The following is a 23,384-nucleotide window of genomic DNA, read 5'->3' as shown; positions in this document are numbered from 1 at the left end:
CCTCTTTCAGCTACTCTATTCTGCTGAGGCTCGTCCTGTGTAGAGTACTGGACAACTATGCCATTTTCTTGTAAGAACTTTGCAAAAAGTCCAGGAACTTAGTCATATGGGGTATGTCGGCCGTAGTACTCCCCCACGGTCGTATCTTACTATTTTAATCTCTAAATTGTGCTGATTTTCTACTTCAGCATTGAATATCTTAAATTTATCCAATGCTTATGATCTTTCTTTAATTGGATAAATATATCCATAACGAGACTAATCATCTGTGAATGTTATAAATGAATCATAACCATCCACACTTTTCACGGGAAACGGGGCCATAGATATCTATGTGAATTATTTCTAAAATTCCTGCGCTTCGTTTGACGTCTTTCTTTATTTTCTTAACATACTTTCCTTTAATACAATCAATACATTGTTCTAAATCTAAAACTTCTAAAGGCGGGAGAATTGCTTTTTTAACTTATCGTTCTATTCTCCACATCGAAATATGGTCTAAACGATAGTGCCATAATTTTGATGGTACATCATGAATTCTCTTCCGCTTATTTCTTGCATTCAGAGACGAGGAGGTATTCTCATTCTCAGTATTCACAACTTTCACATTCTCACAAAGTGATAGCAAATAAAGCTCGTCTTGTCGGAAGGCAAGACCAACATATTTATCATTAAACATAATCTGACTAGCCATTACCAAAATGGAAATCAAATCCATCATCTCTAAGACTGAAACTGAAATTCAATTCCTCTTCATAGAGGGTATATAAAAGGCATTTCTTAAACTAAGTGTGAAGCCGCTGTTAAGCTCTAATGGGAGTTGACCAACAGCTTCCTTATCAACTTCGACGCCATTTGGGACTCTTATTGCTTTGTCTCCTTTTCTTGGATTAATTATATCACTAAATCCCTGCATAGAATTGGCAACATGAACAGTTGCATCTGAGTTAATTCACCAAGTATTGATGGCATAATCTGTATACAGAGATTCATCTATGAAGGAAATAACTTCCTTACCTTTCTTTTCAAGCCATTCTTTAAGGAGAACACAGTCCCTTACGCAATGGCCTTTTTTCTTACAGAACTTACACTTTTCATCTTCTGAGTCACAAGTACCCAGCTTATTTTCTTTGCTGCCTTCAAGAATGAAAGCATGGAGATCTTTGTCTGAAAATTATTAAACAATAATCAATAGTAATGAGCATGAAAATAACCCTACGTTGGTCTGGTTAAAAACATGTGCATTAAACTTTTAAATCTTTCAGTTCTATTATATATCACCGATGGGCAGAAAATAGAATAAAACATCATTCTTCTACATTAATTCTAAATCACCGTTGGGCAGAAATAGAATTAATGCATAAAACTCATAAAAAATTATAATATTGCTATTAACTACTTTGCTCAGAAAGTTAGCAATATCATAAATTACTAAAAAATTGTAACTGCTCTTCAAATTAAATTCTCTCGTTGGTTCGAATTTAATTGGAAGATGATAAATATCAACTGTGCAGCGAAAACATAAAAAAATAATTTATCCACTTTTCAGAAGCATTTTACTATCCTCATCTACTCTCTAAAAAAATATTCCGTTGGTTCAAATTTTAACAGAGATTTAAACCTTCAAAATTGACTAAAATTCATCTAAAATTGCTTCTGAAAATAATAAAACTAAATTCAAATTGTTACTGTGCATTTTAGCCCGAAGGCCCAGCTCGCGCGACGCAGCCCATTTTGGCGCTCGCTCCCGCGGCGACCCAGCGGCGAAACCGGCCCGTGGCTGAGCCGCGCGCGCTGCATTCCCCGTGCCCAGGCCGCAACCTAGGCCCGGGCCGGGAATCTTCTTCCCCGCCTGGGCTTGGAGCCAGCCCGATTGCCGCCAGCCGTCGATCTTCATCGGACGGCTGGCCGGTGGTTTTGGCCTAAACAAAACGGCGAACCGGCCTCTTCCCCCTCAAACCCTAGCCACACTTTCTCCCTCCCCTTTCTTTCCTCAGCACCGCAAGCAGTCGTGGTGGCCGTCGGCGCCGGTGAGGGGATGGCACCGCCGAAGCTTGTCCTAGTCGGCTTTCTCTTCCCTTTCCCCTTTTCACTCTCTCGCATGCGGCACCTGAAGACAACGGAGCAGCAGCGGCGGCCGCGCGTGGCGGCCGGAGAAAGGTGCAGCGCCGCCGCATGCCCCCTCGTCGGTGCGCGCGCCGCCGTCGAGCGGTTGTGCGGCGGGGCTCTTAGCTTCCCGAGCTCGCGCACCGGCGGGCGGCGTGAAACGGCGGCTTGGGTGGTCTGCCCCCTGCCCCCGCCGTCATGACGACGCCGGTGGTGGTGACGGCGGCGGGGCCCTAGGCAGGTCCTCCCCTCTCCGTCCTTTCTATCTTAGGGTTTGGGTTGGGGTTTCTGCCGAATCAAAATTCGTTTCATCTCCTTTATTCTTCTGCCCCAATCTAGATCTACACACTAGGGTTAGGCTAACCGATACCATTGATATTCTGTAGGATCATTAGGGATAGATCTAGTGGGTACAACCTCTTCTATTTGTCATAAACAAGTAGATCCAAAGAGGGAGAGATGGAAGGGGAATGGAAGGGATGACCATCAGTGGGCTTGGCGGAGGAGCTGGCCATGGTGTAGGTGTTGATGACACGAGCGGCGATGTAGAGGTAGTAGTGAAGTCTGGCGGCGGGGGCAAAGTCGGACGCAGTGCAGTGGAGGCGCGGTCTAGTGGCGACGGCGAAGGCAGTGGCGCTTCCCGTCGCTCACAGCGCTCCCTTGATCGGTTGGCAGCTCACGGTGAACCTCGTGTCCCGAGCCCTAGCCCCCACCTCCTATTTATAACGCTGCACGACGGGGGCCACTAGCCAGTAGAACGGCTGGACGCCCCCGATCAGGGCGTGAGTCAGGGTCCGACTCAGTCGTTGGACTGAGCCGGGTGGAGATCAATCTAACATTGGTCTCTCCACCACGATGCTCTCGTCCATTAACGTCTCCAAGTGGAACATGGAGTTGACGACGAGCACCTCGTCGGGATCAATGTCCATGTCCTCGACGTGGATAGCCTCTGGCTGCTTAGCGACACCACGGAACTCGAATGGAACGCCAAACTGGCGTGCGTAGGCACTGAGCCGGCGCCCTGTCTCCTCGATGCGCCAAGCTGGACGGAACCTGGGCTGTGGCTTGTCAATGCCGGTGAGCCTCACCTCCGGCGGCCCACCCTTCCTGCGCGAGAGCCACCAGAGCAAGTCTGGCCATTGGATCCCGTGGCCTAGACCATAATCGACGATGTGCAGCTTGTTCCTCCTAGCGACGGCCTTGTAGATGGCCTTGTTGGAGAAGAGCATTTGCACAGGGAGGAAGCAAGCCTGAGGCCATGGACAGCTGGTAGCCCTTGAGGACGCCGATCATGGAGGCATGTTTGGCCACGAGCGACAAGTAGATCTGGCTCCCCGTGCCGGCCAGCCGCGCCTCTAGGCCCTTGGCGATGCAGTGCGCCAGCCGCTGCGTGCTGTCGCCCATCGGCGATGAGTGGTGCTTGATCTGCTCTAGCAGGACAGCTGCACCGCACCAGTCGTTGGCGGCCATGGCCTCGGCATAGTGGATGAGCAAGGCATGCATGTCCACTGCCTGCTTTGTGCCGCTGCGCCGCCTCCCCGACGACCTTGACATCCTCGTCTCCTCCTTCGCCATGGCAACGTGGTGGAACTCGTGCATGTCCACCGCAAGGCTTGGGTCGTAGCCGTCAAGCATCAACCAGTCTAGCATCTCGCGAGCCGTGGCTTCCTCCTCCGATTTAGGCGGCAGCGGCGCCGCCATCTGCTTGCTGCTCCTACTGCGGCACATGTCGCCGCTAGCCTCTGCCTCTGACTCGTGCCTCTTCTTCCGGCTGCTGTCATCGATGACCGTCTCGCTGTCCCTATCTCTAGGGACGACGATGGTCGGTAAGAACTTGTTCGCCTCCTCCATGCCTCTGAAGAATGCCATGCTCACCGCGTCCATGCAGCCGCTCTTGGCTGGCAGCAAGCTGTTGGTCTACCATGCTCTCGGTGCCAATGTAGGGTGCCACCATCGAGGTGTCCAGCTGCGGCTGGCTGGAGAGCTCGACGGAGTTGCAGGGGCGTGACGGGATGGCACTGGAGATGATCTCCATGAAGGGCTGCTGGGCCTCGAGGAGCACAGGGTCGTCGATGTACTGCTGGTAGAATAATTTGTGTGAAATTTTCGTATTTTGGTCTCTTTTGAAAACAATTTTTAGAAAAATACCAACGCCAAAACATTTTCTGAAAATAGACCATTTTAGGCGTCTTAGCACATGACGCCGAGATATGAGGCTCGGCGTCGTGTCACACGACGCCGAGGTATTGCCACGTCACGGACGACCGGGGTCGTCGTCGACACGTTGGCGCGTGGGTCCGAGACGTCGGCGTCGTGTCAGCCAACGCCAAGTCCCCAACCTCGGCGCGGTTGGACTGCGCGCCGAGCTACTGGCCACATTCGGAGCGCGGGCCAGGCGGCCCAACAAAGCACGGTGGCCCAGAAGCTCGGCGTTGGGTCACTTAACGCCGAGCCTCCAGACCTCGGCGTGGCCCGACTCAACGCCAAGGTCTGGACCCTTTAGGCCGAGGCCCCCTTCTTCTTCTTCCCTCCCCTCCTCCATTCCCCCGCCGGCTCCCAAATCCCCCACGCCCCCACGAAACTCTAACCTCCAAAATCGACCCCCGGTGCCCGGATCTTGTCTCCCGAAGCTTCCTCGAGGTAATGGTCCCTCCCCTCCTCCATTCTATCCGCGTAGATGTGCTTACATTGTCCCTAATCATATGGAATCATGGTTGTTTAGTGATTTGTTATATTTGTGTTTGCATTTGCAAAATGTATGGCTTAGGATGATTGAGTGCATTGTTGTTTAACTGTTTTATGTGATGAACATGTTAGGTTAGTTTGGTTTCTAGTTATTTTGGTCATTAGGGTTATTTGTTTATTGTAGGTGTCATTAGGGTTAGTTATTTGTTGGTCATTAGGGTTACTATGTATTTTATTTATTTGTTGGTCATTACATTTCAATTTGTTATGACCAAGGCGTTTTGCCAAGGTACTCCTCTTTCCCCTCTTTCAATTCATCCATTTAGATTCGTTTGTTTTTGAACTTGGCATTATAGGTTTGGTTCATGTTCATGTCATTCGTGCAATGTATGGTGGTTCAAATGATTGAATGGCCAAAATGTATGGTTGTTGGTGTTGTTGTTGTTGTTGTATATGTTATGGTTTATAATCATTGAGTTAAATTTTGTGTTTGTTGGGATTCAAAGTTGTTTAGGGTTTGTAATGAAAAGCTTATTTGGGAGGTATGGTGATTTAGTGTTAGTACCTTTACATTCGTTACAAGGTACTTTGGATTGATTTTTTTTCTACGTAATGTTAGGATGCCAAGGCGTGGTAAAGCTCGTATTCCAAGGTAATCCCAATGTTTATTCATTATCTGTGCAACAAATAGAAAACCCTAGGTTTAGGTTTAGGATGCCAAGGTGTGCAACAAAAAGAATTTAGTCATATTAACGGAGAACCAAACCTAAACCTAGGGTTTTCTATTTGTTGCACAGATAATGAATAAACATTGGGATTACCTTGGAATACGAGCTTTACCACGCCTTGGCATCCTAACATTACGTAGAAAAAAAATCAATCCAAAGTACCTTGCAACGAATGTAAAGGTAATAACACTAAATCACCATACCTCCCAAATAAGCTTTTCATTACAAACCCTAAACAACTTTGAATCCCAACAAACACAAAATTTAACTTAATGATTATAAACCATAACATATACAACAACAACAACACCACCAACAACCATATATTTGGGCCATTCAATCATTTGAACCACCATACATTGCACGAATGACATGAACATGAACCAAACCTATAATACCAAGTTCAAAAACAAACGAATCTAAATGGATGAATTGAAAGAGGGGAAAGAGGAGTACCTTGGCAAAACGCCTTGGTCATAACAAATTAAAATGTAATGACCAACAAATAAATAAAATACATAGTAACCCTAATGACCAACAAATAACTAACCCTAATGACACCTACAATAAACAAATAACCCTAATGACCAAAATAACCAGAAACCAAACTAACCTAACATGTTCATCACATAAAACAGTTAAACAACAATACACTCAATCATCCTAAGCCATACATTTTGCAAATGCAAACACAAATATAACAAATCACCAAACAACCATGATTCCACATGATTATGGACAATGTAAGCACATCTACGCGGATAGAATGGAGGAGGGGAGGGACCATTACCTCGAGAAAGCTTCGGGAGACAAGATCCGGGCACCAGAGGTCGATTTTGGAGGTTAGAGTTTCGTGGGGGCCGTGGGGGATTTGGGAGCCGGCGGGGGAATGTAGGAGGGGAGGGAAGAAGAAGAAGGGGGCCTCGGCCTAAAGGGTCCAGACCTCGGCGTTGAGTCTGGGCCACGCCGAGGTCTGGAGGCTCGGCGTTAAGTGACCCAACGCCGAGCTTCTGGGCCACCGTGCTTTGTTGGGCCGCCTGGGCCGCGCTCCGGATGTGGCCAGTAGCTCGGCGCGCAGTCCAACCGCGCCGAGGTTGGGGACTTGGCGTTGGCTGACACGACGCCGACGTCTCGGACCCACGCGCCAACGTGTCGACGACAACCCCGGTCGTCCGTGACGTGGCAATACCTCGGCGTCGTGTGACACGACGCCGAGCCTCATATCTCGGCGTCATGTGCTAAGACGCCTAAAAATGGTCTATTTTCAGAAAATGTTTTGGCGTTGGTATTTTTCTAAAAATTGTTTTCAAAAGAGACCAAAATACGAAAATTTCACGCACAAAGTCATTGTCCTGATGAGCTGATGAGTCGTTCTGCATGAGCATGCCGTCGACGATGCAGGGCGTCGGAGGCAGATCAAGAAAGACAGAGGGGGAGGGTGGCGTGGCTTCCATGACGCATCATCACCTGCACCCTCAGCTCTGGGGTACGGCCGGTGTAGGTGGCTGCAGTACTGTAGTGCAGTGCTAGACGACACTAGAACTTAACTGGTAAATACTGTAAGAGGCTGAGGCAATATCTATGTGGTGACCTGACGTGTTATTAGAGGTAGGTATTTTGGCATGACATCCATGCGCTCGGTGAATCCAACATTGGACCAGAGAGCACATGAACGAATCAACAGGAAGGAGAGAGAGAGAGGGGGGAATAATTTATGATCCTTTGCAAATATTTTTGTTTCTTTTTGTTTGATTGTATTTGACCTCTCTCTATGCATCCTAATTGTATCCATGTGTACAAAGTTTATAGGTATATACATCATGTTGTCTCAATTTCCTCATCTTTTTTCCCTCTCGCTCATACCCAGAGGCTTTGTAATTTCCATTGACAAGATCTTCGATGGCAATCTGACTGTGTCCAACGTTGAAGCTTTGGACGTGCTCTTCCCGGATGGTGGAAAGGGCTCGTCTAGGCAGCCGCGAACACGCAAGGCCACCTCCTAGGTCGCACCGTTGCGTCGGTTTTGGTTGTTTTCCATTTATGTAATATCGAAACTAGAGGTCTTTTGTTAGGATGGTCCAGCTACGACTGTTTTAGGTCGACCTTCTTCGGTGCTCGATGGAGGCGCGTTGTCTGTATGTTTAAACTGCTCTTCTTAATGCAAAATGATACGTAAATCTTTTTCCTATTCGAGAAAAAAAATTAAAGTAATCTTCACTTTTCTTTTTCAAAGGTCCAGTCAATAAAACCACCCTTCAAGCCTTACACATTGTTCAGTTTCGTGGCCCTCTTCAAAATTTAAATTTTGGATTATCTTGTGCAGATTCGTAGTTAATTGTTTTTCTCTCTAAGACATTGCCAGATTTATAGTAACGTTGCTTATGTATGCTCTAACCACTACTACCTCAAGTAGCTATTGGCCACTTAAAGTCCTGGGTTTTGATCAAGATAAAGTGGCTATCAGTGATGGTATTTGTGGTTCGCATCAATGGCTCCTAGGATGAACTGGCGTCTATTGGCAAAGTATGATTGCCATTCATGAACTTGAGCACCGGTAAATCCCCCTGGGACAAGGCGCGAAATTTGGCCTTAAGAGTCATGGCACGAGACGCCTTATTGTCAAGGAAGAGGTTGGCCGCCTTGGTCCAGATGGTGCGAGTAGAGGCGCCGGTCTCCATGATCAAGCGGACAAGCGCATCACGCGAGGTGATGATGAAGAGTAGATCAGGGAGCGGATGGAGCAGTCGATTGCCAACCACAAAGCATCGGGATCTTCCGGAGCCAGTGTGCCATCGATGTGAGATAGCGCACCGAACTTGCTTGCCGACGAGGGTGAGAAAGAGCGCCGAAGCGAGGCTCGGGGCAGGGGAGGGGGGAAGAGCAACGACAATGGCTGCGGCCAAAGCAGCGGCAGCCTAGGCACCATCGTCAGCCATGGATGGAAGGAGTGGGAAGGGGTGTCGCAATGGAGAGGAAGCGCGACGGGAGAGGAGGTGGTGGGTAATCACTGTTGTTCCATTGATGGATCAAGTGTTTATATAAGGAGTTACATGACTTTTCAACTACATGACTCTTCAACTGTTGAGACTCTTGGCTATACAAATTCTAGGCTATTCACATTCTAATAATTACTACAGAGATTGTGAAAATATTAGAAATTTGGTAATATTCAGATGATGTCCGCTGCAATTTACATTCTGTACCAAACCATCGACATTCATGGGTTGGGTCTTGGATTTGTTGAACAAATACGTATTCCACCATTGAAGGGATGTCATTTTGTGTTGGTTGCTACTGATTACTTCACAAATGGATTCAGGTGGTTCCCCTCGAGACCGGTATTCCTCAAACTTTAACTATAGATAAAGGATAAAGGTGCATCTTTTGTTTCTAAAGAGGCGCATGGCTTCATCGAATCTTATAACATTGATTTTCTCAATTAATCTCCATACTATGTTTTGGCCAGGTCTAGTAATAAAATATTGATTAAGTTCATTATGAAGAAAATAATGAAGTTATTTTGTCTAAACATTTATGGGCTCATCGTAAATCTAGACATGGTACTATAAAAGTGATTCCTTTTGAGCTTGTTTATGAACTAGAGGTCGTTTTACTTGCTGAGGTAAATCTAGATGTTTCTAGATTGGCAAAGAAAAGTGATTTCCCACTATTGATTATTATAATTTACTGATGGATAATGTTCATGATGTTACCGAAAAAGCGATTAAAGAAGTCTGAGAAGGACAAAACAGGAAGGTTGCTGGAGCATACAACAAGAAGGAAGGTTGCTAGAGCATACAAGAAGAAGGTCAGACTAAAATCGCCCGAAGTAGAAGATATAGTTTGGAAGCTAGACAACTTGTCTTAGATTAAAAGACAACAAGCTTACCTAGTATTCTCCAAGTTTGGAAGGCACATACAAGGTTGTGAAGGTAAATAGCTGGAAATTCCTATATGGTGGAGAGTGGAGATATTATAGGTGAAAATATGCCTAGACCTTAAAATGTATCACCCTAGTGTGGCAAGACACATAGGTCCTTTTGGCTGAAATAATAAATATAGTACTTAATGGCTGATGAATCATGTTCATTTTGTCCTTTGAAACCAGGTGGTCTGGTTTCTGTGGGCAGAGCCACGAGTTCACCCTTTTCATTTCCCACATTATAGTGTTTTGGTGTGCGGTAATGTTTTGCGCCAACACACACCACTTGATTGGAAGAAGCTAGCCATATAGTTTTGATCATTTTCTTTCTTTTCTAGATAGAGTTTATGATCGAAGCTGAATATACTAACATGTACATGATCAACTAGGCACTGATAAGACATGTAATGACTTAAATAGGAGACACTGCATCACTAAACAATGCATCTTCCTCCTGAGGTACATATTGCGCAAACTGATCAATACCATGGCCAAAGATACCAACCATGGCTATTGTGTCACTTGGAAAACAAAAGATCACCTGCAGATAAATATATGGTCCATAGTATAACGACACATAACTCTGGTACCATTCGGTAGCGAAATTAAAAACAAAAGGTTCATTCAGAAGAGGACTCTTCTGCTACCCATGTGGACAGGGCAAAGAGGATGCGCCCCATCCACCCTTGCAGTAGCCATTGACCGTCTTCACAGATCAAAAGGTCCTTGTGATGGCACATCCTGACCTCTTCCTTCAGCGTATTAACAATTGTTGGTTCCAATGGCAGCTGCCTCAGCCCTGCCCGTTGGTTTCTCGCCTGCCACTGTCTATACTTCTCAGGGCGTTCCAACAGGTCGATACCCTCGCAAGCGATGACATTTAGTGCAGCTCTTCCAAACAGGCCCTGCTCAAGCACGACTCGTGACTTACTTTCCCGTGGCATGGTTGCGTCGAACATGTCAAACATTGCCGTGTAGTAGAACAAGGCCTCCTTAAACCGCGACAAGTAGGAGCAACCATAGGAATTGTTCAGAATGCTCTGGATGAAGATATCTGGCCTCATCTTCTTAATGTTATGGAGAACGGTATCCCTGGGGCTTGGATTATCAAAGAATATGCTCTCATCCATCAAGGTGCTGAAATTGAAGTGGTCATTCACTACGAGCACCTCATCCGGATATTTGTCCAAGTCCTCGATGCAAACCTCCTCCCACCTTTTCCTTATGACATGGAAACTGAATGGCAGGCCAGACTCATGGGCACATTTGATGAGCCGGCACCCTGTGTCCTCAATCAGCTCAGCTGGACATGGCCGGAGACGTGAGCGGACTATGGCGGTGATCCTCACCTCTGGTGGGTCACCTTCCCTACTCGCTAGCAAGCGAAGCAAGTGTGCCCAATGGAACCCGAAACGCATACCATAGTCTACAATGTGCAGGCGTGTCTTACCCTCCATGGCCTCCATGATGGTCATTGTGGAAAAACAGACCACCACCTTGTTGATGCTGCAGGCTGCCATGTAGAGGTTGTGCGCCTTGAGGTATTCATCAATTGAGAGGCGCTCTGCCAATTGCAATTGCCAGAGCTGGCTCCCCATGCCCAATAGCCGTGCTTCCAAACCCCTAGCAAAGCATTGAGCTAGCCGCTGTGTGACATCCCCTGTTTCTGATGCATGTTGCTTGATCTGCTTCAGTAGGTCGCGTGCTCTCGCGTGGTCATTCGCCGCCACTGCCTGTGCACAAAAGATCAACAAGGAGCTTACGTCCACCACATGATTACTCACCGCCTTTTTACCGCCCTTGCTGCTTTTCTTCTGCGCCTCGTTCGCCATGTCGATGCGTAGCTTCTCCAAGTCTCTAATGTATGTCTCGTGTCCATTTGACATCATATCCTCTAACATCGTCTCATGGGCACAAATATCCTCGGGCTCCTTGATCATCATCATGGCTTTGCTGCTCCTTGTTATTACCTCGTCTTCTAAATTATCATCTCTATTATTCCTCTTCTTTGACCCACTCTGACGATGGCTACTTTCCCGTCTGACCATTTGATTCACCTGCTGCTCATCACTTATGAAGCCATTATCTCCGGGCAACAGCATGTTTGCCTCATCCATGCTCTTCAAGAACTCCCCCACTACTGCATATGCACACCTGGATAAGGATGAGTAGTTGGGTGTCCTTTCATCACCACCACCATCTTGCAACATATTATTTGTGTCGCCATTGATGGCGCCAAGGGAAGGGGAGGAGAGGATTTGAGCAAAGGGCTGCTCCACCTGGAGAAGCGCAGGGTGATCAGAGAGGAGCTTATCCTCGGTGTCGTCCTCGTCCTCCATGAGCATGCGTGAGACGTAAGGGAGCATCATATCACTAGGGACATGATGGTGGCAGCCCTCACTTCGTCCACCTTCTTGTTTTGGGGGAAAAACGTCAAGGGATGGGGACAGTGGTGACTCCTCCATGGAATCCTTCACGAAGAATTCCTCTAGTGGTGAGGTTGCTGCCATGTCATTAATGGTAATGGCACGGTGTGGTGCAGTAGGTCTTGCATTGCTTAATATATCGTAACGAAGATGACAAACCATGCCACCGTGTATGGATCTGTCTCCTATAAAATGTGTGTCCAAGCTAGTGCCAAAACGAGTCAGGACACCATGTCTAGTTGTCTACCTATAACTCCAATGCTGCTTGGATAATGGAGACAAATACTCGGCAATATTTCCAATGTTCCTCGGATGTAATGGTTGAAAAAACTATAGCTACATCTACAACTCCACACAGCACACAAAGATGATATTTGTAAATAAGACCATTGAAAGAAACGCCATTTGTGTCTCTGTCTGCCTTGTCTGGTGCTCTAGTTGCAGGTTTAGTCGTCTGATAGGCTGTGAGTCCTAGATGTTTCAGGTTTCTGTTAGCTGGCTTCAGTTCTGTTGGTTGCTGCATAGCAGCGTTTGTTTTGTTTGGCTTTGTGCCTTCTTGTGCGCTGGTATCCCCAGCTACTTTGTGTACCTGTCACAATACCTGTCGCAGCTGGTACCATTTCTGTTACCTGTTGAAATATGACAAATTAAAGGAAAGAAGATACTTTTGCGCAACGCCCAACATATGTAAGTAAGCTTACAGGGGCTGACATAGATAAAGTAATAAAGTATCAACGATCAGAAATGCAGAGAACGAGCAGAGTTTGAAAACAACATGCATGATGTTATTCAGACCATTACCTGCAAAATATATTTCTATGTATGGATGTATGTATGTCAGCTTGAGGTGTGGATTATATATGTAATTTTCTTTGGAAATGTGAAAGAAAAACGAAGTATGTGAAAGATGCATGGCTTCGAGAAAAAAACTATTCACAAGAACTCTTGATTTCACTTTATTTTTATAAAAAAACAAAACACTATTCTCCTTAGGAGTTCAGGGTAGGACCTGATCTTTCTGGTATATATGTATATGTATGCGACTAATTATTGGAATACCTAACCTAGCGCAGTACAACAGAGAGGACTTGTTAGAAGAAGAAAAATCATGGTTTCTTCCTCATGAGGTACGTGAATCAAAATCATGGGTAAAGATGCCAAAAGAGTATATAACAAAGAAGAAGGGAACAAGAGTAGTCAGGGTGCGGAGGCATGGCCCGTGGTTTCTTGGGTGCACCACATCGGAAAAATCCAGTGCCCGACCATTGAAAGTTTTAATCTCTGTTGATTTCTCAAGTGCACCACATAACAAATCTAGTTTATTATGTACGATAGACTAGGACCTTATTGTTGCACCCCTATTCTCCGGTGCATCACTGGAGATGATAGACTAGGGCCTTATTGTTGCACCCCTAATCTCCGGTGCATCACCGGAGAGCTCCTCTGGTGCGTTGTGTACAATATATTGGGACCTCACTATTGCACACCTAATCTCTTATGCTTTTTAGTTCTCCACCATGCTTGTGCAAATTCTTTCTACTTAATATCTAATGTATCACTCCGGTGCTAGCACCGAAAGTATGCAAGTGCGCACTTCAATCTTGCCTCGGACTTGGGTCCACCGGTGAAATCTTCGATGCACATATCCAGTGTTCTCTGAGTCTTGTTTCTTTACGTCCATATGATGTTTTTTATTTTCTTGCATGTCTTTAATATTTGTTTGGGACCTATTTGAGGTGTTGATGTCTCAATCTTCACCGTAGCCTACCTCAAGTCTATCCTTACATCCATAAGACTAATAAGTACCTTATGTATTAGGAAAAACTCTTAATACGCGACATGGCCTCACGGTGTCCATGTATTATATACTCCCATCATGTACTTAGGTAGAAAAACTATCCCACTCCGCAAGTCGGCTCTTCTACCAGATCCAGTCGAATCCCACTCTCCCCAAGTCCAGTAGTCAAAGCATCGCTCACCGATGGCATCTTCGCCCCACTCTGTCGAGGCCCGGACCCCCGGCGACTCGCCCGCACCCCATGCTCGCCGGCGAGCCGATGGACAAGCTGACCGGTGTTTCTCGTGCCTTCACAAGCCCCGAGGCGGTGGTGCGCGCGGACGGCGTCATCCACGGCGTCGACCGTCTTCTGGTCCCACGCTCCATGCAGGAGGCCTTCAACTGCCGTCGAAGCCTGGCGTCGATCTCCACGGTGCTCCCGATGGGCGCCCCCGAGGTGGACCCACGCACGTATCGCCTCCTCAGGAAGCCCGGCCCTGGCCCCAGACCCACGCGCACTGCTGGGTGCCCCGCCGGCGCTTCCCGTGTCGGACTCCATCGCGCCGATGCCCACGCTCAGTCCAGGATTCAGGACGCGCCGCTTCGACGGGCAGGGCAGGTGAAGGACTTCATCCAGACACTACTGTTGTACCGCTGCTCTCCTCCATGACCGCACCCCAGCCCTCATTCGCCCCCTGCCTCCTGCTCGGCTGCCTCGAGGCTCGCCTGACATGGTTGTCACCGCCCACTAGGATGTCACGCCTGACATGTTGCAAGCGTATGTTTCAAGTGTTTTGGTTGTTTCAGAGGTATGTTGCAAGCGTTTCATGTTGATGTTGCAAAAGTAGACCGGGTTGTTGCATATGTTGCAATGGTGGTACACTTATGTTGCAAACATCTATTCTAAATGTTTCATCTGTTTTTTTAGACATATGTTGCAAGTGTGTTTATTTGGAAGTTGCATGTGTTTTATCTGGATGTTGCATATATTTTGCAATTGCTTTCAAGCGTTTGTAGGTGTTTTTACAAGTGTTTCAGATGTATGATGCAAGTGTTTCAACTGTTTCGAACGTATGTTGCAAATGTTTTATTTGAATGTTTCAAAAGTAGATCGAGTGTTGCATCTTTCTTCTCGCCCTCTGCTGCCTTGCCTCGGTGTCTCCTCCTCTTTCTCAATGCTGGTGATGTTCAGGCGGCACGGGCCCACGTGGGGGCAGGCGGCGTTGGTGGGGCGTGAGTCGTTCGAGTGGCGCTGAACTCGAGCGAGCGAGGCATACGACATGGCGCAGGCGTAGGGCGCGGGGAGCAGCGTCCGGATGCGGGCATAGGACCGGACGTCCGGGCACTAGCCTGTCCGCTTAATAATAACTATGTTATCAATCTTATGGGTCCATGTTTCATGTTTCTTACGGTCGACATAGGGGATCTGCGGCGACGGTGATCAGGTCTCGGCAGCGGCAGACGAGCAGCGACAAGCAAAAGCAAACTTTCCCTCTGTGGGGGTATGGCCCCCGGTATCCACAAGACAAGACATGGGCCACTCCATCAGAGGTGGTCCAGCCCACAAGATCAAGGCGTGCACGACACTGGTCGACGTGCACCGCAAGATATTGTATAGTACCAAATAGGATACTTTCTTGTAACCCTACCCCTCTAGAGTATATAAGGAGAGGCAGGGGTCCCCTAGCGGGCAGCTACATACAGATCCATAGATCTCATATTCAATACAATACACCAAAGACACAGGACGTAGGGTATTACGTTGATCAGACGGCCTGAACCTGGCTAAATCGCTGTCTCTGTGCCTTGTGTCACCATCCGGTTCCTGATTACACGCACCCCCACCAACAAATCTACCATCACGGATACCCCTCGGTGGACTACCGAGCATCTTTTGTCCGCACTCTCTTTCCCTCTATCTACGATTCGTCTGCAACCTAGGTGGAGTGAGCGTAGAGGATGCGGCCCTTCCACCCCTGCAGCAGCCATCCGTCGTTCTCGTCGATCACGAACTCCCTGTGGTAGCACTGCTTCTTCACCATCACCCTCACCGCACCGACCACCACCGGGTCCAGCGGCAGCTGCCTCAGCCCGGCATCTTTTGTCGACAGTTGGCGCGCTAGGTAGGGGCTGTGCGTGCTGATCCATGGTGAACCAGATGGGATCTCAAGATCAATGTTGTTTGCGACAATGTCCTTTGGCAACAGCGACTACGACCTACAGCGGGACTCACCGTGCTTCCCGCATGAGCCTTCCTGCCAGATTGGATCAGCAAGCGTCTGCCGACAAAGCAAAGCCGGTGACCCAGAGCGTCTCCACGCAACAGACTTGTCAAATTCAGCACGTAACGTGTGACAATCCGTCTCTGGGCTATGCAAACCAAAAAGGATCGGCTTGCGTCAGCTATGGCAAGAGTTCTGGGGTTCCACTCGGATATGACAACCAAGACCATATGCAACTAGCATATATGTATACATCATACACGCGTACAGAATAGATCCATGCTTTTAGCCACCTACGAGATGATTTTTCCTGCGGCTCGTCTACTTGCCAAGCTGCGTCAGATCGGCTGCTGCTCATCTACGTCTCCAACACGAAGACCAAGGCCATGTCCAAATCTGCACCGACACCTGCAACTGTAGATCTGATCTTGGAACCACCTCCGAGGTCGCCTTCACCAACAACTTACCGCTCGCCAGGTGCTCGCCGTCAACGCTGACCAGATAACGCCATACGCCACCGACCAGACGTTCTGTCTAAAGCTAAGTCACACTTTAATATTTATCTAAATATTCTCCAATCTTCGTACATCGCCATAATGTTTCTCTGAGCTATTTTCTCCATGTTTGCTCTCCAAATGATTTTCTGAACCCCTGAACAGTCATATTGACGCTCGGATGTCCCTAGAGACGGCCCTGTCTCTGGCTTCTCCCTACACGTGCACGAATGTCTGCCCTCTGCGTTATGGGTGGTCGGCAGCGGCTCCTTAGCGACGCTTTGTTCTTCCTATACGCACACGGGCTCCGCGCTCCGGGTTTTGGTTAACGGGCTAGCTAGGGCTGGAGACTCAGCCACACACTAACTTTTCGGCGGTTTGTATTAAATATAAATACATCTTCACACCAACTGATCGCCGAGCTGCATACGCTATTTCATCGCCATTGCTGATTTTTCTCCGAAGTTCATATATTTTTACATCATGTACTACCCGTTCTACATATTTGTATTGCAGGATCATCATCCAGGTGATCGGACCACCTAGTGCTCGGACTTCTCCACCGATCAACTGGTCGGACCGCTAGGTTCATGGACTTCGTCGTCGACCAGTTGATCGAACTGTTCGCCAGTCGCTTCTACTCAATGCTCACTTCACCGCCGACCAGTTGACCAGACTGTTCGTCGCTCGTGCTTCATCGCCAGCTACACCGGGGACTCTTCGATGCTCGGACATCGCTAGCTACGTCGGTTAGTCCTCGACGCTCGGATTCTTCATGCTCGGGGACTAAGTGGGCACACTTCACCCCACTTCACCTTGAGGACATCGTCAGGTACGCCGGGGACTCTTCAGTGCTTGGACATCACCAGCTATGTCGGGGACTCCTCGGTGCTCGGACATCGCTAGGTACGCCGGAGACTCCTTAGTGCTCGAGCATCGCCAGCTACACCGGGAACTCCTTGGTGCTCGGACATCGCCAGCTACGCCGAGGACTCCTCGATGCTCGAACATCGCCAGCTCCACCGGGGACTCCTCGGTGCTCGGACATCGCCCGCTACGCTGGGGACTCCTCGGTGCTCGGATATCACTAGCTACGCCGACGACTCCTCGGTGCTCGGACATCACCAGCTACGCCAGGGACTCCTCGGTGCTCGAACATCGCCAGCTACGCCGGGGACTCCTCGGTGCTCGAACATCACCAGCTACGCCGGGGACACTCGAACATCGCCAGCTATGCCGGGGACTCCTCGGTGCTCGGACATCGCTAGCTATGCCGGAGACTCCTCGGTGCTCGGACATCGCCAGCTACGCCAGGGACTCCTCGGTGCTCGGATATCGCCAGCTACGCCGGGGACTCCCTCGATGGTCGGATCTTGCTATGCCTCATTGGTGTGCTATCAAGCTGCTCCATGCTGTTCGGATCAGGGTGCTGATCTTGGGCAGCACGTCTGGGGTCTTGATACGTGCATGTCAGACGACGTCGGCAAGCTTTCAGACTTCTTTTTCTTTGAACCTGCTACAAGATTCATTCTTCATCTTCTAGCAGGCTCGGGGACTAAGTGGGCACACTTCACCTTGCGGTGAATGTGCGCTTTTCAATTCAGGACTCCGCCCATGGACTGGTTGCCTGCTCGGCCGGTCTTCTGCCTTTCTTCTACTTTCTGACCCTGGCACCATGTGACTACGTCATCTACTATCAGGCTCGGGGACTAGCTGTGGGGGTATGGCCCCTGGTATCCACAAGACAAGACATGGGCCGAGCCCACAAGATCAAGGCGTGCACGACACTAGTCGACGTGCACCGCAAGATATTGTATAGTACCAAATATGATACTTTCCTTGTAACCCTACCTCTCCAGAGTATATAAGGAGAGGCAGGGGTCTCCTAGCGGACAGCTACATACAGATCCATAGATCTCATATTCAATACAATACACCAAAGACACAGGACATAGGGTGTTACGTCGATCAGACGGCCCGAACCTGTCTAAATCGCTGTCTCTGCGCCTTGTGTCACCATCCGATTTCTGATTACGCGCACCCCCGCCAACAAATCTACCATCGCGGATACCCCTCGGTGGACTGCCAAGCATCTTTTGTCGACACTCTCTTTCCCTCTATCTACGATTCGTCTGCAACCCAGGTGGAGTGAGCGTAGAGGATGCGGCCCTCACTACGCCAGATTCTCACAATAGGAACGGGGGTATTTTTACTGTAGGGGCGGCTGGTGATTGAGCCGCTCCTACAGTGAGCGTCATCGGGCCCTAGTAGCCCAGCCACCCCTATAGATGGCACTGTAGGGGCGGCTGGTAACCTGAGCCGCCCCTACAGTTGGGGCTGATCTGTAGGGACGGCTCAATCACCAGCCGCCCCTGCAGTGCCCATGTGTAGGGGCGGCTGCCACCAGCCGCCCCTGCTGTTCGACTGCAGGGGCGACTGAATCACCAGCCGCTCCTACTGATGGCGCACGAATAAATAGCAGCCACCCCTTCTTCCACCTCAGGACACACTGTTCTACGAAAAAAGGTTGGGAGGCCTTTGGCTCCTCCTAAAAATTACTCTATTAAGGGGGGAGGTTTTGATCTTAAATCCTTTGGTGGAGAGGCTCTAAAAGGTAAGGAAATGCTTCTCCAACTATTTTTTTGAAGTTTAATTCGTTGGTTAGTGAGTAATTTGATTTTTGGTTTTCTCTCTCTTCCATGGAGCTTGAGCTAGTTATGAGTGAAATTGGACCCTAATTTTCACTATACTAGGGTAAATTAGGTAGGGAAATAAGATTGCACCCTTTGTTAGTACATCTTTGTTGATTTTAGTGTAGTATTAGTGAAGTTTGGTGCATGTGTCATGAAACCCTATATCTAGATCTAGATCTAGGATTTTGTTTTTTTTTCTTTTTCAATTTTTTCTTTATGTGACTAGGGTTTGCATGTAGGTGAATGTGTAAGATTTTAATTGCTGCTAATGTGTAAAATATCCTCTACCATGGCTACTAATTATAATTTAATATTTATTTTGATTCCTTTCTATAATGTGTGTTTTTAATTAGTTATGGATAAATAGGCCATTAATTAATTATCCTCTACCATGAAATTGGAATGGAGTTTGCATGAAAGGTAGTGGATGAAATATTAAATGTTGCTAATTGTTTTCTTTGAAATTGTTTATTTGAACCAATTAATTTATATTTTAAAATATTTATGCATTAATAGTCAATTAATTAACTATCCTCTACTACCATGGTGCGTGTCTTAGGTATATACAATTATTCTCGAGTAATATTCTTTCTTTGATTGTTTTGTTTCTATAAGATGGACTACAGGAACTCTTGGATGTATGGTTCGTTAAGACACGACGCTCTTTTCCGTGATGAGGTGGACAAATTCATTAAAGCCGCAGAGAAGCATGCAGCGACGTTGAAAGAGAATAGTGACACGATTATTTGTCCCTGCAAAGATTGCAAGAACCTTATTGAATTTCGAGATGTGAGTACCATCAAAGAACATCTGATTAGGAGAGGATTTGTTCCGGACTACATAGTGTGGATTCATCATGGTGAAACAGTGGTTGTTGATGACAGCGACGATGATCTAGCTGATGAAGCTGAAACCCAAGCATACTTGTCCCGATTCACAGACGATCTTGAGCAACAAATGGATCGTGACTATGGCAATCAACAAGGTGGTGGCTTTGGCAATCAACAAGGTGGTGGCTTTGGCAATGAACAAGGTGGTGATGATGCTGGTGGTGCCAGCAATGATGGCGAAGCACGTGAGGGGGATGCAGATGACGGTGACAACTTGGGCGAAATGCTTGGGGCCTTTGGACTAGAAATATTAGAAAAGGGCAAGAGAGGTCTAGAAAATCTTGAGAGGGTGACAAAAGCATCGAAGAAGACTGTGTATGATGCTGAGAAGGGCTGTCCGACATACTTCACACTGCTACATTTTGTGCTTGAGCTACTCATCCTGAAGGCTAAGTACGGCTAGTCAGACTACAGTTTTGATGATCTGTTGTGCCTCATGTCACGGTTGCTCCCATGGCCGAACATAGTTCCCGCCAACACATACCAAGCGAAGAAGGTTATAAGTCCACTCACATTGGGGGTTAAAAAAATCCATGCATGCCCCAACCACTGTATCCTTTTTCGGCGTGGCACATCGTTCGAGATTTTAGATACATGTCCTAGGTGTGGGGCTAGTCGGTACAAGAACAATAACCTTCAAAGTGGGGTGGAAGCCTCCACAGGAAAGAGGAAGAAGGGTGGGAAGAAGGTGGTGCAAGAATCTCAGCCCCCAGAGGAAACTCCATTAGGCAACGATGCAAATAAGAGAAGAATTCCTGCCCTGGTTATGTGGTACTTGCCAGTGACCGACCGCTTGAGGCGTATGTTCCTAAACCCTAAGAAAGCCGCACTGATGACATGGTGGGATGATGAGCGCAAGGTGGATGATGATACGATCGCACACCCGGCCGATTGTAGCCAGTGGCAAGCGTTCGATGCCAAGTACAAAGCAGAATTCAGTGATGACCCACGGAATGTACGGTTCAGCTTGAGCACCGATGGAATGAATCCCTTCAATGAGAGGATGACCGACCATAGCACATGGCCAGTCATCTTGACCATGTACAACCTCCCAACGTATTTGTGCAGAAGAGGAAGTACCTTCTCCTCACCATTCTTATCTTCGGCCCCAAACAACCAGGCATTGATATAGACGTGTTCTTGGAGCCTCTGATGCAAGAAATGGAGAGGCTATGGAGGTATGGGGAGCCGATGTACGATGTGTTCCGGCGAGAGGACTTCATATGCAAAGCAATAATATTTGTTACTACCAATGATTACCCCGCGCTGTTTTCCCTGTCTGGACAGTTCAAAGGCAAGATTAGATGCTTAGTCTGTTTGGATGGTACTAAATGGGTGTTCCTAGATAGACCCAGGAAGATAGTTTACATAAGGAACCAACGCTTCTTAAAGACAGGTCATAAGTATCACGGCAAATTGTACCTAAGATACTATGGCAACATCCCGGAGGATGAACCCCCTCCAGAGAGACGTTGTAATGGAGAACATGTGTTCAGAATGGTCCAAAACATACATGTCGTCTATGGAAAGAAGAATCTAGATGGAACGATCAGAGATGGAAGCACACCTCCCATCGAAGGCGTACCATTCAAGAAGCAATCGATCTTCTTTCAGTACCTGCCTTATTGGCCAGACTTGGAGGTCCCCCATGCCATTGATGCGATGCACGTGCAGAAGAATGTCTTTGAGAGTCTCATGGCTACCTTGATGGACACGGGCAAGTCAAAGGATGGTCTCAGATCACGGAAAGACATGGTGCAGCTGAACATGATGCGGGAGCTTTGGCCGATACAGCAGGATAATGGCAAGTACAGTCTTCCTGTGGCTAGCTTCAACCTAACCCTAGAGGAGAGGAGAGCTATATGCAATTTCCTTAGGGGGGTCAGAGTGCCGACTGGGTTTTCTGCGAACCCGACGAAGCTAGTGTCGATGAAGGACCTATCATTAACATACTACAAGGCTCACGATTATCATGTGATGCTGACAGTGTTCCTACCAATTGCAATTAGGGCTATAAAGCCAGAGTTCCTAAAGATGGCCATCACCCGCATGTGCTACTTCTTTTCGAAGATCTCACAGAAGACGATTCGTAGGCAAGAGCTGAGTGACCTACATGAATTCATGGTGGAGACCCAGAACTAGCTAGAGATGTGTTTACCTCCCGCTTTTTTGATATAATGGTACATCTCATGATTCACCTGGTTCATCAGATCGAGGCGCTGGGCCCTAGCTTCTTGCATGAAATGTGGTCCTACGAGTGGTTCATGTCGATTCTAAGCCGATACGTGCATAACCAAACACACCTAGAGGGCTCCATGATAGAGGGTTACAATTCTGAAGAAGTCATCGAGTGCTGCCAAGAGTGGCTAAAAGTATAGAGGGATTGGTAATCCCGATTCTCGTCACAAGGGAAGGCTAGCTGGGAAGGGCACAAGTGGTAGGAAAGTGTTCCTCGACAATGATTACAGAGAGGTGAGTCAGGCGCATTACAGTGTCTTGCAGAGTATGGCAGTGATGCAACCGTACATTGATGAACACATGGCTATCATTATGGCCGAGAGGAATGGCCGTTCAGATGATTGGGTCATGAAACAGCATAAGCAACGCCTGACATCATGGTTGAAGGACCAGAACATATAGCCTGGAGAAACCATAGATTCTATTACCATCAGTCGGTTGGCGGCCAGGCCATCAAAATAGGTGACGTATTGGAATGCTTATGACATCAATGGGTACACATACTATACTGACATAAAGGACAGGAAATCTGTGAATCAGAACAACGGCGTCCGAATAGAGGCTCTCGACGGAGTGGGGCGAAAGGTCCTGTACTTTGGCATAATTGAAGATATATGGGAACTTGACTATGGAAGGGATATAAAGGTGGCCATGTTTTGATGCCGCTGGATCAAGCAACATCAATTCAATGAGATTGGACAAAGAGTCGTCGACCTCCAGAATGTAGGCTACCAGGATGACCCTTGGGTGCTCGCTGAATGTGTCGCGCAAGTCTTCTATATGCTCGACCCGCAAAGTAACCTCCCCTCAAAGAAGAAGACAAAGCACGTGTTGGCCTCCGGGAAACGACATATCATCGGAGTTGATGGCGTGGATGATGTTGAAGCTTATAACAAGTGCGATGAGATGCCGCTATTCACAGACTTTTGTAAGAAGATCGAGACTGTGGAAAAGAACCTGCCCAAAGATGTATTGCCATGGGAACGAAAAGGTGTCAAGGGGAAAGTTGTCACGGTGGGCTAGCTAGTTTATGTAAGTGTGTCAGTGTTCGTAAGACTATATTCATGTATGTGTGTGTGAGACTACATTTATGTATGTGTGTGTGAGACTACATTCATGTATGTGTGTGTGAGACTACATTCATGTATGTGTGTGTGAGACTACATTCAAGTTGTAGATCTTCATGAGTTATTCAACTTTGGT

General features: G+C 47.6%; 2 protein-coding genes across 2 annotated transcripts; both read right to left on the bottom strand.

The window, feature by feature from the left end:
* Positions 1–2,933: 2,933 nt before the first annotated feature.
* On the bottom strand, positions 2,934–3,990 carry LOC136489679 (scarecrow-like protein 9). The gene is made up of 2 exons (XM_066486247.1): positions 3,371–3,990; positions 2,934–3,213 (listed from the first exon to the last, which is right to left on the bottom strand). The coding sequence occupies exons 1-2, from the start codon at positions 3,988–3,990 to the stop codon at positions 2,934–2,936; spliced, it is 900 nt and encodes a 299-aa protein (XP_066342344.1).
* A 6,071-nt stretch (positions 3,991–10,061) lies between these two features.
* LOC136489678 (scarecrow-like protein 9) lies at positions 10,062–11,951 on the bottom strand. The gene has a single exon (XM_066486246.1). It carries the CDS (start codon positions 11,949–11,951, stop codon positions 10,062–10,064), a length of 1,890 nt encoding a protein of 629 aa, XP_066342343.1.
* Between the last annotated feature and the right edge of the window lie 11,433 nt (positions 11,952–23,384).

This window comes from Miscanthus floridulus, chromosome 10 (genome assembly GCF_019320115.1).
Source record: "Miscanthus floridulus cultivar M001 chromosome 10, ASM1932011v1, whole genome shotgun sequence".
NCBI classification, from domain to species: domain Eukaryota; kingdom Viridiplantae; phylum Streptophyta; class Magnoliopsida; order Poales; family Poaceae; genus Miscanthus; species Miscanthus floridulus.
Note: the sequence above shows the minus strand (reverse complement) of the source record. Positions and strands in the feature narration are given on the sequence as shown.

Coding starts and splice junctions, on each gene's coding strand:
- LOC136489679 (XM_066486247.1), bottom strand. CDS start 3,990: ATGGACGCGGTGAGCATGGCATTCTTCAGAGGCATGGAGGAGGCGAAC. Junction 3,214..3,370: donor GTCCTCAAGGGCTACCAGCT/GTCCATGGCCTC, acceptor GCTCTCGCGCAG/GAAGGGTGGGCCGCCGGAGG.
- LOC136489678 (XM_066486246.1), bottom strand. CDS start 11,951: ATGGCAGCAACCTCACCACTAGAGGAATTCTTCGTGAAGGATTCCATG.